This window comes from Phodopus roborovskii, unplaced genomic scaffold, assembly GCF_943737965.1.
Source record: "Phodopus roborovskii unplaced genomic scaffold, PHOROB, whole genome shotgun sequence".
Classification (NCBI taxonomy): Eukaryota; Metazoa; Chordata; class Mammalia; order Rodentia; family Cricetidae; genus Phodopus; species Phodopus roborovskii.
In genome coordinates this window covers 7848945-7867538 of record NW_026126459.1, presented here as the reverse complement: position 1 = coordinate 7867538, position 18594 = coordinate 7848945, and the positions used below count along the sequence as shown (strand labels likewise).

At 48.6% G+C, this 18594-nt stretch overlaps 1 protein-coding gene across 1 annotated transcript in view; it reads left to right on the top strand.

Annotated features, from left to right (window-relative positions):
* Positions 1-18594, top strand: part of Scube1 (signal peptide, CUB domain and EGF like domain containing 1) — a 120254-nt gene that overhangs the window by 45265 nt on the left and 56395 nt on the right. Inside the window, exon 4 of the mRNA XM_051189516.1 lies at positions 1677-1811. Within this exon, the coding sequence (XP_051045473.1) occupies positions 1677-1811 (135 nt within the window). The remainder of the gene's footprint in view (positions 1-1676; positions 1812-18594) is intronic.

Here is an 18594-nt window from a genome sequence, read left to right as displayed (position 1 = left end):
TCAGGAGAGAGTGGATTCTTCATAACAGGTCTGAATACATTTTGGGCATAGCCAACCAAGCAAGCTGTCTGCAGGCTCTTATTCTGGAGTTCTGCCTCAAGGTGGAGTTCTGCCTTCACTCTGACCTTCTTTGTGGGCCACCCAGATTTCTGTCAGAGTCCCATGGATGAAATGCAATTAACAATACACCCTATCACGTGAGCTGCTGAGGCTGTAGTGAGGTCCCTTAGTCCACAGTAAGCACCCAGGATGCTGGCTTCCTGTTGCTGAGGTGGCCAGACCCTCTGTAGCATGGAGGAGAGGTAGCAACTCCATACACTTTAGGGTTCACTGAGCAAAGGTACTGGGACAGCAGGGAGCCATCGACAAGACTGTGGAGAAGGCTACTCAAAGAATTAGTAATGCCCCCACCCCTAACCCCCCCACACTCCCACCCTGCACCTCCCAGAGCAGCCTCTGGTCCCGCTGCTCTGCTCAGCAAGGGCCACCTTTACATGTGAGCTGGAACCTTTTTAGGATTGAGAGCTCTGTTTCCCCCCTCTGACAGCCACACGGCTGACATTTGAGCTTGCCAGAGAATAATGATGCTCCACGCTGTGGGCCTCAAAGGCAGCCGTGCAGTCTCCTGGGTGGTAAAGTGCTCTGCAGTCCTCGAGCCTAAATAGGACCCAGCTGACAGTGCCATAGAGCCAAGCTGTCCCCAGTTCAGTGTGGGTCATTGCCTGCCTCTACCTTTAGCCTCACATCCTTTTGGTTTCAATAGCATAGGTCTCAATAGCATAGGAAATTTTCAATGCCAAAGTGTATGTGCACGTATGTATGTAGTATGTATGAAAAGGAAGTGTGTGTGTGTGTGTGTGTGTGTTGAAGGCTGTGGATTGGCTGGGCACAGCCAGTAGCTCCATGCTCACATTGCTTTGTGGTTTTATGTATTTGCCTATTAAAATGACAATACAGCCATGGAACATTAAGGTTTAAGAAGCCCTTCTTTCATTAAACAAACCAACAGAGTAGGGGGTTATGACTCTGGTAATTGAAACATGCTGTTCTGCCCAGGACCAGAGCTCCATAAAGACCCTTTCAGCCAGTCACACCCTTTGTACCAGAAGTCTCTGGTCACAAGTGAGCATCGGCCCTGAGCCGGTGCCTCCCGCAGAGTGGGAAAGACCTCTTGGCAGCCTTCCCCGGCAGTCCTGGCAGCCAGAGGTCAGGGTCTTTTCAAATCTTCCTCCACCCTCCAGGCTTTTGAAATCAATCTGCCAAGCTGAGACCTTCAGGGTGGTGCAGGCTGCCCTGATCTCCAGCTTCCCCCTCAGGGTTCCAGGGTCTTGTGCTACCAGCTGTAAACCTGAAGTGGAGTGGGGAATGGTAGGCTGTGGCTAGCCAAGTTCTGTGTGTTAGGGAGACACTAGTCTGCACTGTCATGCTGGGGAGAAGTATACTATGAAATACCTCTGGAGTACCCTTGTACAGCACCATCACATCATGGTGCAATAGAGTACTCCAATGCAATGCCATCATAACACGATGCCATAGAGTAACCCTATGTAGTACTTCCATTGTCTAGCACCTCTGTGGAGACCCTTCATTAACTAATGGAGAAGTTGAGTGTCTGTGACCCACTAGCTCCAGTCCAGGCATGACATCTCTTTTCCCCTTCCTCCCTGTCCTCGCAGATGTGGATGAGTGTCAAGACAACAACGGTGGCTGCCAGCAGATCTGTGTCAATGCCATGGGGAGCTATGAGTGTCAATGCCACAGTGGCTTTTTTCTCAGTGACAACCAACACACCTGCATACACCGCTCCAATGGTAAGTACAGCCTGTGTTTACCAGCTATGCCTTCCAACTCTGGGGAAACCCTCTCCACATGTGGAATCCAGGGACCTCAGGGTCATGGTGGGGGGTTTCAGTGGTGACCTCAGTGGCTATCCTATGCTACAAGTGTTGGTTCTTTGTAGAAATATTTCTAGTTCCTTCCCTCCACCAACTTACATTTTCCCACCAGCCTGGTCCCACTGCCATGCCAGCCCCAAACAACACACAGAGATGCTGCATTTGACATAAAGCTGTTGGTCAGTTACTAGTTTCTTATCGGCCAGCTCTGTCTTAAATATTAACCCATTTCTATTAATTAAAGTATTTCCACATGGTCTCATCTTACCAGAGAGAGGGCCTGGACTTCTGTTCTCTCAAGTCTCTACATGTTGACTCCTCCCTACTACTTCCTCCAATCCTCCTTGTCTCCTAGTTCCACCTATCTTGCTTTCCTATTGGCCAACAGTGCTTTATTCATTAACCAATAAGAGAAACACACTTACAGAATGTCATTTCTCATAATCTCCTCTTTTCTGGCTAAAATAAAAAGGAGGATTTTAACCTTAGCATAGCAAAATATATCACACAACAGTTATCAAATAAGAATCACAGTTAACAATATTTAGTCCATTTACATTTAGTAAGATTTAAAGAAAATATTTCATCTATCCTATTTTTGTGGGTCTAAAGTTTCTTTAATCCTAACTAAGGAAAACTATAACCATATCTGTCTTCAACTCCATCAAAGACCACAGAAGGATAATATATAAACTCTAAAAATGACAGAGACATCTTGCTACCTGATTAGTCACCTGAAGTTCTTCTATAATGTTTCATCTTCAGCCTATAAGCCATAGTGTGTCTAGCACACTCCTCAGCAAAGCAGGAAACTTTAAACTGTCCATCTGTATTGGCAGTTTGTCAGTCACTTTTCTCTGTGTCCTGCAGACTGTCTGGCAGACTCTTCCATGAAGCAGGAACCTGTAGCAATGTCCATCTTGCATCAGCAGTCCAGACAAGAGCAGTATCTTGCCCAAATAGCTACTCTTGCCATATTGAAAGCAAACTTCATAACGCTTTTCTTCGATGTTCATCTTCCTTTCTGATGCAGGTGGTGTTGCCAGGAGCAGTTATGTATTACTGTTAAGAAAAACCCTAAACCATTTTAAATGCCATATTCTGTAGGTCTTTGAAAGGTTTTAAAAATGCCTATTCATCTCAAATACATTTCTGTATATCTAGAAATCCTAACTTAACTATAAGTTTTGACAATTATAGGTAAAACTTAACTAAAGTTTTGACTATTATAGCTAACTATCTAAAACTAAAGTTTTGACTATTATAGCTAACTATCTAAAATCTGCACTAAATTATATATTTTTAAATGAGCTATATAAACACAATACCTAAACAAGAGGAGAAATATATCACAAAATTGACCTTAAATTTGTATCAATAAATGAAAATCCATTTTAAAACAAAGTATTCATCTCTATACCATAATCCCCTTTTACCTTTAAAGAGATTGGTTGTGATCATTAACTATTTATAACCAATCCCATTTAAATGAAAACAAACATAAACAACATTTGGGAATTTGGGCATTGTTCTTTCCAAACTGCTTCCTGCTGGTAGGGGGCGCTGTCATGGGGATCCTAAGAAGACGCAGAAATCCTGGCTGTAGTGGTCTGCAAGGCTGCCTTATCCAAGCTGTTTTGAATGATGGATCACCTGGGATACTGCTTCAGGGGGTCTTGCTTGATCAAACCATGTTAGTATGGAAGGGACCCATAGCTTTTGATTTTCTGTGGAAACAAAAGTAGAAATCTTTTTCCCCAGTAACCCCAGGACTTAAATTTTGAAGTCAAAGCATTTTTAAAATATATAAATTGAATTAATCCAGCAGCATTTCTTTTAACAGTTGTTATTTCCTCAGCAGTCAAATAATTTAAAGATAACAGAACAGCATATAGTATCTACACTCTTTTTGTGCTTCCCATCTTTATGTGGCTTTTTGTATTACTCTATTTATTTTATTTTTATTTTTTCATTTTTTTTGAGACAGGGTTTCTCTGTGTAACTTTTATCTGTCCTGGAATTAACCCTGTATACCAAGTTTACTTTGAAATCACAGAGATCTGCTTGCCTCTGTCTCCCGAGTGCTGGAATTAAAGGCGTATGCCACCAACACCCAGCTACTCTGTCTTTTTATTCTTTTTAAAACCATTTAATCCTGTTTCTTTTTCTCCCCCAAGCCTACGTATATTTTAAAACACACTGTAACCCTTTAGCGGTTTTTCTTAATCCGAATCTGTCTTTACTGTAAATCTTTATCTTTTTGTGTCCACTAGTCTTTTATCTGGTAAAAACAACATTGCTAAAATGAAAGCCACAGCTGATTTAGCGGCAGGCTATCCAAGATGGCGGGGGATAGACAACTGTGCTCTCTGTCCAGAACTGAGAGCTGTACTCACTGCCTTGGTCTACGCTGCCATCCAGCAGCATGTTGCCAGCTTGGAGATGTGGTCATTGCCATTGCCTGCTCTGGTACACACCATTAAGTTGTTAGCAGAGCTCTTTAAAAAAGCCTTGTGGATTTTTGCCACTTATGCTGAGTCAGGAAACCTCCCTTAAAGGAGCCTCACAAATCTCTGCTTGTCTCTAGCAAAACAAGAATCCAACGGAGAGAAATGCTGTTACCAAGAAGCCTTGCTTGTCTTTGTTCTTTTGTTTCTAAAACCCTGTCTTAAGCTTTGGTTAAGTTTTAAGTGAAAGTTCTTATTAGCCACATTGCCAGTGCCATTTTGTTATGAGTAGTTTCTCCTGCTGGCCTGGTCCCACTGCTGTGCCAGCCCCAAATAACACACAGAGACGCTGTATTAGATATAATGCTGTTGGTTTCTTATCGGCCAGCTCTGTCTTAAATATTAACCCATTTCTATTAATTAAAGTATTTCCATGTGGTCTCATCTTACCAGAGAGAGGGCCGGGACCTCTGTTCTCTCAAGTCTCTACATGTTGACTCCTCCCTACTACTTCCTCCAATCCTCCTTGTCTCCTAGTTCCACCTATCTTGCTTTCCTATTGGCTAACAGTGCTTTATTCATTAACCAATAAGAGAAACACATTTACAGAATGACATCTCTCATCAACTAACTGTTGCTATTTCTCCTGTCTGTATGTGGTGGGACCACAAGTGGTAGATCCAAAGAAGGTGTCGTCCTTTTTGTGGGAGACTGGCTATGGCCAGGAAGGCTGGGACCCCATGTTCCCCAGACCCATTGAAAGGATTGGTGTCGCCTTGTGTTTCCATTAGCCTCTAGTGCCAGTGATTATCCTCGGCGTGTTCCTGGGTTATCAGTCTGCTGAAAGACCTTGTTGTTCAGAGCCGTGCTGCCCCTGGAGGCCAGGTGGGATAGGGGTGACTCCGCAGGTCAAAGTGGCCTGAGACAAAGCTTGTCATTAGCCAAGCCCAGCAAGTGAAGTTTCTTGGTGTCAGGACACTGATGGTCCAATCCTGGAGTCTTTTGCAGCTTGAGCCAGCAACAGCAGGGCTGTGAGGTGTGGCAGAGCTGGTCAGACGCCAACACATGGATGGAACCTGGGTCAACACATGTATGGAACCTGGTTTAACACATGTATGGAACCAGGATCAAATGAATAGCAGTAACAAAGATGTAGGACCATCACGTGCTGTGCGAGCTCCAGATCCCAAGCAGGACTGTGTGTGACTACAGAGAGGCCTAGTGAGACAGTGCCAAGAAGCAAGGCTTCTGGGGACCAGGCTGCCCTGAATAGCCCAGGCTGGAGATGTGAAGTTAGAAAGAATAGCCCACTGTCCCTTCTCCAAGCCTGACCTTTGAAAAAGAGGGAATGCTGGAAATTTGCCAGTAAAAGACAAGGAGCAAAGAAGGCTCATACTGGGTTCAGCTCAACAGAGCCCAGGTATGAACCTAGCTCCTCTAATTCCTTTCTGGGGCCACTCTTCAGCAAGCTCCCTATATGCCTGGAGCCTCAGCTTCCCCATTCATAAGTTAGGGGCCATGACATTGGGCCACCTGGGTGTGTGAAACTAGAAGGAGAAGCTATTGGTGTTTGCTGGGGGCTGCCAGAGGTTGTGGAATGGAATATCTGTGGTTTCTGCTAGAAACTGATTCCTGGGAAAATAAAAAGCAAAAATACATTTGAAATATATTGGGGGAAGTAACCCAGAAGTGTTCTTGTAGATTCTTAGATTTCCTGGGTTTATTTTGGCAATGTTCTCACAGGCCAGTCTGGTGCACTGAACCCTGGCACTACAGTAACCCCCGAAGGACATGATGGCCAAACTTGGTGTTTCCTGGATGCTTGCTCCAGACACCAGAGCCACCACACACAGGTGCTCATCTTGCTCCTAATAACTGCCTAGTTATGGTGCCACTGGGCAGAGTGATCCGAGGACCCGAGTCCACAGGAACCATAAGAAGCAGGTTCACGAGACAGAAAGAAAATGCATGTGACACGGCCCTAGGTCCTACCCATGCTGAGGGACTTTCTGGGAGTAGCTTCCCAACACTCCAGGAGCCTTTGTCTCCAGCAGCACACTTGCTCAATTCCTGCCTTTGGAGAGAGCTGTGGTGAAGCCATGCCTCTAGTTGAGTATATGAGGAAGAAAAAGCATCAGGATAGGAGCAGGCAGCTGTGGGTGACCCATTCTGCCCTCTTGGCAACTGCTGGGCTGAGAGGTTACAAATTTCTGTGTTTGCCACAGAAGATGGGTGCAGGGAGGTAACAGCCCGGGACAAGCGGGGAGCTGCTGCCAGGGCACAGGCCTGAAGCACAGAGGGTTCATGGGAGGCTGAGTGTGACCCCGACAAAGGAGGGAGCGATGTTAGGGAAGCAGAGTGGGGGTGGAGCCCAGGTGTGCTCGCTGTAGTGGTTCTGTTCAGGTAGTGAGGCCTGTCAGAGAAGCAGCTGCTGGGACAGTGGCCACAGCTAACGGCCTCTGTGTGGAAGCCATGGCTGTACTGAAATCAAATGATGAAAAAGAGCCATGTGGAATTCTGAAGCAGTTCACGAGGCAGGGTGTGTACAAAGGCCTGGAATACAACAGGCAAAAGAGGGGAGCTGAGCGCCCGGCCATGGTGGAGATCCTGGGAGAGTGGGGTGTATAGGAGGCTTGTATGTCCTGAAGAAAGTAACTGTAGAATACAGGCACTTGGGGGGGGGGAGAAGTAGATAATTTTTAGGGGAACTTCGAACTCTAGAAGCTGGAAGTGGAAAATTCGTGTACTGGCTGGTATTGGATATAGCCTTGAAACCCAGTCAGTCCCACCCAAAAGCTCCTCCAGATTTTTACAAAACTAGGAATACAGATCTGACCAAAATGCAGGTGTAGTACCTCATCCCCAGTCTGTATTGACTGACACGTGGATGAAAGAATGTCCTTTTCAACTATTGGGAATTTTGAGTGGAATCCCTGCATTTTTAAGTCTGGGCCATGTAGCCAATCCAAACGCTTATGGGGAACTTCTTGAAGCCCATCCTGCAAGGCGACGGCAGCATTGTCCATGCTTCCAAACTGAGGGAAAGTATGCATGTTGCCTTGAGGAAGACAGGACACAGAGTACTACCTCCTGAGGTATTCACATTCTGTGTCTGTCACAAGTGCCCACTGTAGCGCCAGTCACAGTGATGTCTTAACTGCTCAAAAATCGAGCCTGCTTGGAAATGCCCTCTGAATCTGTGACTCCTGGAAAGGCAGATGGATTCCTCATGTCACCTGACTGGCTAATTCCTCTCCAGATCTCTGGACTCCCCCTACCCACCCACCCAAAGCACAGACTGGTTTTGATTAGATGCATGTGAGGGGCAGGTCAAGGTCAGTCTGGGATCCTGGCCCAGAAAGGAGGCCTCTCTGCAGCTCAGCACTTCTGAGTAGCCTGACTTCACAGGTGCCAGCATAAACCCTCACCTGAGGCTCATGGATCAGGCCCAGGTGCTTGGCTTCAGACCCCCTGGGGCCTCTGCTGTCACTTCTGCCTCTTTATGTCCTTTGGCTATTAAAAAAAAAATAGCCCTTAGGGGAAATGCTTTGACCACCCAAGTGTAAAATCTGCCCTAGGGGTGTGAATGTAGACAGTGAATTCCTTCTGGTCCCCAGAATTCTGGCATGGATTGACTTCACAGAGGGCAATCAATGATCAGGCTACACTGGATGGGAAAGGACCCTGGGGCTGTTGAAATCTGGCTGCCCCTCTGCTTAGCACTTCCTGGCACTGTCTTTGGTGTCCTGACAGCCCACAGGCCCACCCACCACTGCTCAGCCTCCTGCCCACGTGCTGAGAACTCCTCCTCTGGTCCTCAACCCAAGGACCACTCCAGACTCAATGCAGCCCCTGCTGCAGTAGCCAGCCACTCTCCTGGCTACCCAGAGGCTAGCACATTGGGTTTTCTACTTCTCCTTCCTGCCCTTCCAATCCATCAAGTATGTCAAGTTCGGGTTCCAAGAAGATATGTCTTCCTGGATGGTTATCCCTTTTCCTCAGGGAAGCGCTATTTCCTCCAGTCTGACCAACAGTGGCTGGATCTGGAAGGGCCTCTGAAGGCCAAGGACTCCAAGCTGTGTGAAGAAAGGTTACCCTCTCATTTCTCTACTTACTGATCCAGTTACTTGTTCACAAACCTGGTGCCTCAGATCCTAGGCTGCAGCCATGTGATTTTTTTTTTTCAGTCTAGAAAAGGATTGACTGTGAAACCATCTATGACTGTGAGCTGGGACAAGTGCTTGGGGATTCTGAGATTTGTTTTTCTCACCTGAGGGGTGACCAATAGAGCCATCATAACCACACTCACCTCATTGGCTATGGTGGCATAACTGTGAGCATTGTGGTCCTGACCAGCCCTGGTGGCCAGTAGGGTGTGATGTTGAGTGCACCTGCCTCTTGTGCAGGAAACTGTTCTGCAGAGCTGTGCTTGGAGTCTCACTAGATGCCTGCTGCAGGCCAGCCTTGACAGGGGCTGATGGCAGCAGAGTGAGAGGAAATATCACTGTGTTATAGGAAGCAACACAAACTCACAAGGTAGTCTCAGGAGCTGCATGCAGCCAAACCTAGCACCAGAGGCCCCCCTTTTATTTAATTTGAGATGGCTCTCTGCTGTGTTGTCCAGGTTTGCTTCAAACTCAGACTGCAGTGATGGGCTAGCCTCAGCCTCCAGAGTAGCACACTGCAGCTGTGCCCTACTCTACGTGGCTCCATAGAACCTTTGGAACCCTTATTCTCCATGAGTGTGACAGGGGATTATCATGGTTTAATAAGGATCTGGATAAACAATTAGGCCGAATAGATGTTTATTCAGGGAGAAATAACTCACAACATAGACAGGTGAACACCAGCAGGTTCCTGCTTCCAAGAATGCCTCTGGATGTCCTCCTGTCCCCGTGAGGCTTGCAAAAGAACATTCTCCTGAGCCTCCTCGGGCCTACTTCCCCAGGTCACTTCCGCCCCTGGCTCCACCCCCCAATGGGCGTGGTCAGTGCCACAGAAGGAGACAAAGTGAATATCCCACTACAGGGGTGCAACTCCTTGCAGCTAGGGAGTTATTAGGGACAGGGACACTGTTCATCACAACTCTAAGTTCTAGGGCTAACTTGGACCTCTGGAAGGGACAAAGCAGTAGGAAAGGGAAGATGAGGAAGGCAGGTCTGAGCAGGGCCATGTTGTACTGAAAGTGGTAGGTAGAATGGACAGGCATTGTGGATACGTCCTCATGTCACAGGCAATGAAGTCTGTGCTGGGCATGGGTGGAGAAGTAGATTCAGAGGCTCACACCTTCAGACCCTACCCAGATGAAGGGGACACGCCACAGAGAGGCTGGACACAGACACACCTTGTGTCCTTGAGATCCACACCAGATCCAGCCACAGGGCAGGCTGCATTGCAGACTCATGAGCCACCATTCCCCCCAGCAAGGGCATAGAGCTGACCTAAAAACATTTCACATCTGGCTGAGGGTCTTCTGCATGTGCTGAAGCACATGTGTAAATGAGTACAGAGGACCCCTGGTATCTCCCATCCCTGGAACTCACCTAGGACTTGGGGCCACATGACCACAAGACTCAAACTTGGCCTTCAAGAGCTTGTGGGCACATATGAGAACATCCCTTGATGAGTTCATGGGGATGGGTATGAGACAGCATGTGTGCTCACTATGTGAATATCCCTGTTTACCCTCTGCATCCTTGCAGTGGCCCATTTGAAGTCTGAACTCTGAAGAGTCAGGAAACTTTCACGAGTTGCCAGTGTCATTAAGGGAGAGTCTCTGCCACTCATGGCCTGGACTGCTGACTTCCAGCTGGTGCAGAGAACAGGTCATGCAGAAGGTTCCAGGAGTCCTTCTCAGTGGCTAGCCTAGGTCCATAGGACTCAGGAGGAGTCCTGGTGCAGCAGACTCCCCTCCCCACCTTAGACAACCTGTGGGTCTAGGTGACCATTGTGCCTCCAAAACCCTTTTGTGGCAGGATTTTTCTGAACTATCTCATAACACTTCCCTCCTCTTTTAGCCTGAGCTGACTTCCCCACTTCTCCCTACAGTTTTCAGTTTTTCCTATGAACTCAGTTACCCACACAATTGCCCCTACTACAGATAGAAAACATGTAGTCCTATTTGTCCCCAAGGTCAATGTTTCCAAACCTGTAGGTATCGAGTGAACATGTATCTTTTGATGCCATTGACATGCAGCAGGTCTAGCTCTAAGGGTCAGCAGCCATAATTTTAGTCATATAAAAGTCCAGGTCAGAGGCTGAGGGGCTCTAGGATTGTTTAGAAGGCACTGTGAGCTCTGGAATTATCATTGACCATGCTCACAGTTTCTGGATACAGTTGTGTCTTAGAAGGTCAGGTTGTGTGAAAATGACCTTGGATTAAATTACACTTGGTTGTTGTGCTTATTAAACCACACCAGAAGCATCTGGGGATCTGTTTATTTTATCTGGAACTTTGGAAGAGTAAATATCCCCAATATAACTTGAGACAAAATAATAGGGATTTTAACAACTTTTTGTTTTGAAATCATTTTAGATTCATAAAAGCTGAAAAACAAAAACAAACAAAAAAAGTGTTAAAAAGAGGTGGAGGTACCTTCCACCCTGTTTTCAACTTAGATATAATTACCAAGCCAGGAAGTGTGTGTGTGTGTGTGTGTGTGTGTGAGAGAGAGAGAGAGAGAGAGAGAGAGAGAGAGAGAGAGAGAGAGGGCGGAAGGGGGAGGGAGAGGAACAGGGAGAGGGAGATGGAGTGTGTTTCTGTGCCTTTTGATTATTGCAGATTCAAATCAACACCACCTCAAGAATTTGCATTTGGAGCCAGCAAGATAGCTCAGCAGATAAATATTCCTACCACCAAGCCCATCTGATGATCTGAGACAGACTCCTGGGACCCACATGGTAAAAGGAGAGAACAGGCTCCCACAAGTTAGGCTTTGACCTCCACACACATGCTGTGGCATATGTGTACACACACACACACACACACACACACACACACACACACACACACACACAGCTTTTCCTTTTAAGAACAGCTATACTTGCCAGGCAGTGGTGGCACACACCTTTAATCCCAGCACTTGGGAGGCAGAGGCAGACTAATCTCTATGAGTTCCAGCCAGCCTGGTCTACAGAGCTACAGGAAGAAACCCTGTCTCTAAAAACAAACAAACAAACAAACAAAAAAGAACAGCTATACTCCCTGCTAGGCACTGGCACACCAGAAGAATGACTTAGAAGGGAGGACTCTGTCATTTAGTATCCAAGCCTGTGCACTTCTAAGAATGGAAGGAGTCACTATTGGTAACTGTAGCAGAGCAGTGGGTGTTTACTAGGTCACCCAGGGAAACCAAGACTATTCCAGTGGTCCTTCATTTCACCTTAGCCTTGAGATGGCACTGCCAATGTTAAGCCCTTGAGCCTAATGAGATGGACACTAGCCACGGACAGGGGTTGGAAGCTCAGACTCATGTAAATACTGGGTCCAAGAGCCCTGGCCCTTTGGAATAGTGACAAGACTAGAACCCAAGGGATCTAAGTTCAAGTCATGAGTGCTACCTTGGCGGTTTGCCCATGGTTTTCTACTTCTCTTTTAGGGAAAAAGCAATGGAGATTAAAAGAGAGGAATCATTTTTTTTTACCCAACATGCTGCACCCGATGTTGGGACTGTGGTACCGAGATGCCTGCAGGTGTGGGTGTGATATGCTGGTTGGTTGGCACATGGCCAGAGAAATAGATCAGAGGGCACTGAAGTTAGTCTGACCCTGAGTACCTATGTAATGATGGGCAGGAGAAGCCTCTGAGAGATGGTAGCTAACTAGAGAAGGGATATGCAATCATGCATGGACTGAGAACCTACTGGGTATTGATGGGGAGAGCAGGAGTTTGTGGTGGGGATGAGATAACAAGGGGCTAGCAGGTCCTCTGGCCTTGGACCAATAGCAGCTGAGCCTGAAAAATAGCCTTGGGTAGTGCTCTGAAGATAAAGCCTGAGAAGACTGGCTATCACGTCACACAGGTTCTCTGTCATTTTTCTGGAAGAGTGTCAAGGAGGGTCCTCAGATACCCCATTCTCCAGTGCCATCTGATCAAGAGTGAGCACCGGTGTTTACCCTAATGTGTGCACCCTGCAGCCTCGCTGGAGGACATTGCTCTCGCCCTGCCCTGGGCCTGAGTCTTCTTTGCATGACCACTTTTGAGTTGCCTCCAGCCTGGACTAGACTGAGTCCACTGCCTCCCTTGCCCCAGGGGCCTTCAGCCTTTTCTACCCTGTTAGGTCCAGCAGCAGCAGCTCCATCATCCAGTTTGGCCTCCTATCATTCATTCCCTAGTGTTCTTTAATACCTACAATCCCTACCGCAGGTTTCACCGCCTATTGGAGAGGGTGGCCCCAGGAGTCTAAACTGGCAGAACGAAGGTCTTGAGAAGTGGATGTAGGATCACCATCCATCTTGAGTAGGACATGCAAATGAAGCAAGCAGGGAGCTGGGCTGCAGACATCCCACAGATGGTGAACAGGATGGCTTGGGAAAGGTGGCAGGGGGGTAGTTGAGAGGATGTTGATAGGATGGCCAAGGGAGAAGGTGAAAGGGAAATGACTGGGGAAAGGGTGTGACAGGATGCCTGTCAGGGAAGTAACAAGAGTATGGCTAAAGGAAAAGAAGTGACAGGAAAAAAATGGGGGGTGGAGGGGCTAAGTGGAACGTGACAGGAAGATGGCTAAAAGATAATATGAGCGTGGCTGAAGGGAAGGTGACAGGAAGATGGCTGAGGAGAAAGTGACAAGGTGACAAATGGGGAGATGACAAGGAAATGGCTGAATTAGGGAGAGGAGACAAGAAGGTGGCTGAAGGGAAAGTCACAGCCGTTGTGGAGACAACCGCAGGGTAGCAGAGGAGAAGGTGGCAGAGTAGTGAGAGGAGGTGACAGTATGGGAAGAGAAAGTGACGGGAAGGCGTCTGATGGAAGTGTGACAGAGTGTTTAAGGGGATATAACAGAGTGGCTGGGAGGAAGTCGGTAAAAGAAAGGCTGGGGGGGAGGTACTGGAGAGTAGCTGAAGAGCATGTGACAGGGTGGCCGAGGCAGGCGTGCGATGGGGCCAGCAGACCTTGGGGAGAGCCTGTCTCCCTCAAGTTTGCACTTTGGACTGGACTGTTACACATAGGTGCGGAATATTTCAGTGGCGGGAGCTGCTGAACAAGGCCGAGTTCTGTTCTCTTTTTCTCTTTACAGCCCAGAAACCTGGGCCTCGGTGGTGCCCGAGTGACAGGGTCACTCTACTAGCCGCCCCCTCCAGATATGGCCTTACATAGGACAGCCAATTTCCTACATTTCCTACAGCTGAAAATGTGAAGTCCCATAAGAATCTGACTTGGTGTGTAATTAGGGGTCTTCAAGAATAGTGTGTACAGTGTCCTCCCTCTCCTGAGTGGCTGGTTCCAGCCCAGCCTCTGCTGAGATCTGAAAGGGTCTGAATGAAGGAGATTTTGGTCAGGATCCTAGAACACTGTGGAGTCTCAGGCATCTCCATGCAGGTTCTCAGGGGACAGAGGCAGCAAGACTCTGCTTATCATCTGTTTGGCACTTTAGTGGCCCGTCACCTCTGTGTGCGACACGTTAAAGGACCCCATCTTTTACCTGGGTATATCCTCTGCAAACCATAGGCTGCAGGAGAAGCAGATCCAAGGCCAAGCACAGAGGCAGGGGCGTCACACATACGGGGCGTGGGGTGGGGTGGAAGCTGGGGAGAGAGCTCACCACTCATTTGTTCATTTGCTCACTCAGTCTGTCCATAGCAGAGAAGATTGTTAGCTGCTCTGGTCCCTTCTTGCTGTTTGGAGTATAGGAGTTTGGGTCAGGAATTGTCCTGAGCACAGCCTCTGAACCCATATCCCAACTCTAACTCTACCCAGGGTCCCCCGCTGCCTTCTTCCCAGGCCCCTTCGTCCTCATCTCAGCCTTCATCTCAGCCTCTTTTGCTTTCATTTAACCTTGTCCTAAGGCAGACTGGACACTTACCCTCTCTAATTCTGCCTCAGCCATATGAGCTCTTGCCAGGCCCAGCTCCAGTCCTTTCCACCGGGGACTGCCCTGATGCTCACAGCCACCCTGTGAAGTGCCTCGGATAAGTGCTACCATGCCCTTGATGAAAAGTGGCTTCCCTTCCCACGCTGTACTGTGTGTGTGTGTGTTGCAGGGGAGGGGGCTTAAAGATGAGAAAGACTGCATTTCTGGTACCATAGCCAATTCTTTCTTTTTCCCACTTCCAAATTCCAATAAACAAGCCCACAGACAGAGCCCCTCTGTCCCTCACAAGAGTCCCCAGCCAAGTCGTGGCTTAGCATCCTGTGAGTGTGCATGGCTGTTGGGCTCTGTCAGTTGTTCTCCAGATATGACTCTCACATCTTGGGAGGCAGGCCAGGCCCTGCTCCATGATCCCCACTGTAGCTCTTGCGGGGCCTGGGTCAAACCTGTCCTGTTTTAAGGCCTTCCATCATTGACTATGGGAGTGGAACAGGCCATGCAGGGTTGCAAGCTCCTTGAACTTCCTTGTGGGTGATAGATCAGGTGAAAGGGAGGACAGACATCCCTGGCACTTAGCATGGAGATTTATGGTGCTACTGGAAGAGGCCTGGCCTGGCCTTGTGCGGTCTGGAATGGCCCTCAAGGCGGAGACAATAAATTCATGCCATTATTTTTTATGAGCCTCCCACCCCATAAACAACTCCTTTGGCTGGTAAGCCGGCTCTGTGTACTTCTCCTGGCCTGGCCTGGCCTCAAGCCGGCGCCAAGGGCACCACAGGGCTGACTTCTCAATGCTGGCAGGGGAATCTTTCCACAAAGCTGTCAGCCCTTGGTGTCTACAGGAATGGATGGTGAAGGGTAGAAGGTGAGCCACAGCTCAGAGGGTCCTAGGTCCCTTCTCAGTCCACCAGCCTTTGTTTCTTGCTGCGAAAGTGAAGCACATGCCAGAATTGTCCTTGAGGGTGAGAACGAAGCTATGTGCACAAGCTCTGTCCCTTAGGAAGTGTCTGTCCCTGGGCTCCGCAGCACCACGTCACCAGCACCCTCATCACATACAGTCATAAATCTTCACAGCTGAGGATGACTGGGGTTGGCACTGGGCCTGGATTTGAATGGTTCCTGAGTGTCATCTGTATGGTACTGTTATCCCATTGGTGGGATTTCTGGCTATAGAAAATTAGCAGAGGTGGGCTCTGAACTCAGGTCTGACAGCAAAGAGGTGACCTCTACCCAGGTCAGAGCTGCCAGCTGCTGACCTCCCTCAGCCTTCATGTGCCCAGCCCATGGCCATGTCTTTCCTCACTTTACCTTCCCACAGCTCCCCACAGGATTCTAACTCAGATCTCCACAGTCTATCCTTGTCATAAATCCACCCCTGCAAAATCCTGCCACTCCATGTCCGTTTCCTCACACTGCTCCCTGTCTGGAGCTCCTGTCTGCTCTGACCATTGCTCTTTTGAGAATCTTCTCTGACATCTGGGCTTCCAGGCTTTGATTTATAAAGTACTTTCCTGTTTCTTGTGCTGAGAAGAGCAAAGTCTAGAGAGACCACCCAGAGACACCCAGCATCTACTTCTCCATGGGTCTCTGGTTCAGTCAGGACATACATCGACACTGCGGCCATTGGGTCAGCTGACCTTCCAACCCCCCCAGACCACTCCAGCAGGGGTTCATCAATCCCTTGGTCTCCTTTGCCTGGCCTTCCTCATGTAAGTTGGCTTCTCTTGGAAACACTTCTGGACTCTTACCCCACCTTCTACCCCTACTCATCTCACTCCACCCATCCCACGTCACCTCTGTATGATACCATGAATGAATGCCTGTACTTATTAAGCACACCTTTAGATTAGACTAAATATTAGGAGTACCCTGGGGACACAGAGAGGCTCTCCAGGTATGTGAGTGCCTGCTGTCCTCACATGGTCTGGTAGAACACAGATGCTCAGAGAAGGAGGAGATCCACAGCTCACAGCCTAGGATCTTTCTGCATCATGTCTGGGGCCAACTAATCATGGCATGAGACAACCTGTCCACCATGTGACTTCCTTTAGGGATCCTGTGGGAAGGGATAAGGTTAGTGAGTTAAAACAGAGGGTTTAGTGTTTTACAGGTAAAAATGACATACAATTAGGAAGACCATTTATCTGAAATCCAGTCTAGCTGTGTGTGCCATGTGGCTGTTTGCTGGAGAGTGACTCGTGGCCCACTGGGCGGGAGGCCAACCCATCTTAGGTCTTGGCTCTTCCAGCCAGACCGCCAAAGCCACCTCTGGTTTCTTGGAGAGGCTTCAGTTTGGTTGTGGTGACACCTAGTGACCAGCCTAAGAACTTCAAGAGGTGAGGAGGAAGGAAGAGTGACCCTGGCAGACTCTCTGAAGGGCTGACCCTTCAGCGCTCTTAAAAGAAAAGGGTTTCGAGGCTTTGTGTTCACAAGTCCTAAGAACACACTAGAGGAGGCTGCAGTGAGCATGGAATCACACTGCCCACCTCTGCCACACCTACTCCTTGGTAACTCTGCACACATCTGTCCACATGTGTCTGCAGACACCTCAGACCTGTCCTCCTAACTGTCTATGAAGAGTTCCCTGTTTCTTGGAAGCAGCTTTCCCAGAGTCTGGGTGATGGGGCAGGCCAAGGCACATCTGGGGGTGCTGAACTGTCCAGACAGCAAGCCCTTCCCCCTGGGCTTCAAGAGAGTCGTGGTGCAAAATGCCTGGTGGCATGGTGGAGTAAGTGGCTCTGTTTGTCCTCACCTGGAGCCAGCTGGACAGCCCAGAACCGCTGCCATCTCTTTTGCCTTCTGCATTGTCCCGTAGTCCAGCCCCTTCACCCTAGCCCCATTTTCGGCCTGTGTGTGCCTCAGCGCTCCTGTCTTAGAAGGGCATGTGGTACCCAGGCTTACATCCCTCTAAGATTGACCTGGAGAGTTGACAAGATGATATATTGGTAGGTTGGCACAAAATCTGAGCCCAGGCAGGCACACTAGGGCTCCTCATTAGCCTCTCTTCCCCAGCTCAGTCCTGCACCTCCCCTCGTATAGCTTCTCTTGGGTTCTTTCCAAGTGCATGAGCTAGGGTTGTTTTCCCTGATAGGCTGGAGCAGTTCTGGGCTATAAGCCCCTTAAGGTTCCAGCCTTCCTAGTTGGAGGAGGGTTAGAGGGTGGAGCAAGGCCATTGTTCTCTTCTGTGTTTGAGGGACAAGAACTCAGAAAGTAATCATTGATGAAGTTGTCATAGCAGTGACCCTTGGGAGGCACACATTCCAACTCTTACTGGGACAAGGGTGCCTGATCTGTGTAGAGAGAATGTGACATACACACTGATGTGACCATCATATCTCCACACACATGGGACCATCTCCTAGGCTGAGAGCTGGCCTGTGGAAGGAAGCCCCAATGGGAAAGCACCAGGGAGCCTGTCAAAGAATCCAGGGAAGGCAATGGAAAGAAACACTTGGCCAGGTATGGCCAGACACAACTCCCACCATGCTGAACTATTTCCATGAGTGGTCTGTAAAGCAGGCAGACCCTCTTCCCAGACTTGTCAAGAGCAAATGGAATGTGGTAAGTGGTTCAGTCTGCATACCCCATCTTCCAGAAAATTCTAGGAGGAGGCTATAAAAGGTGTCCAAATAAGCCTCTGCTGTACCAATGGATTCCTCATTCCTCTCTATGAAAGCTTTTCCCTTGTTCCTGCTTGAAATCCTGCCCCTCTAAAGCAGGCAGATGTCCCCTGGCACATGCATGCCACCCCTCTGGTGACAGCCTTCCATGGCTCCCTCCTGCCTGGGTTGAGGATCAAGGACAGCTTTGTCATCAATTAATTGTCCCACCTTGGAAGCAGAACCCAGGGTCATCTATTTCTTCCCAACAGGAAAAGCTGGGGCTCAGAAGTGAGGTAAGATGCCCATAGTCATATAGCATTGCAATGACAGTCTCATTGCAGACCTAGCAATTGATGTGGCCGCTAAGGGCCTTGTCTCGCCATTGCACCTGGCCTGGCCTAGCACTGAGGAGACACTCAGCCCAAGTTTGCAGGGCATAATTGGATTTGGATGGATCAGATCAGATTAGCTTCGACCTGGCGGGCAGCCTGAGCTGGCCAGCACCAGGCATGTGAAGACCAGGACTTCCTGGAACGGCAGAAATTCTTTCAGTTCCTCAGGGGAGGGAAGTGTGAGCTTTCTCTGAAGTTGGCACATGTGGCTCCCATACTACAGCTAGGGA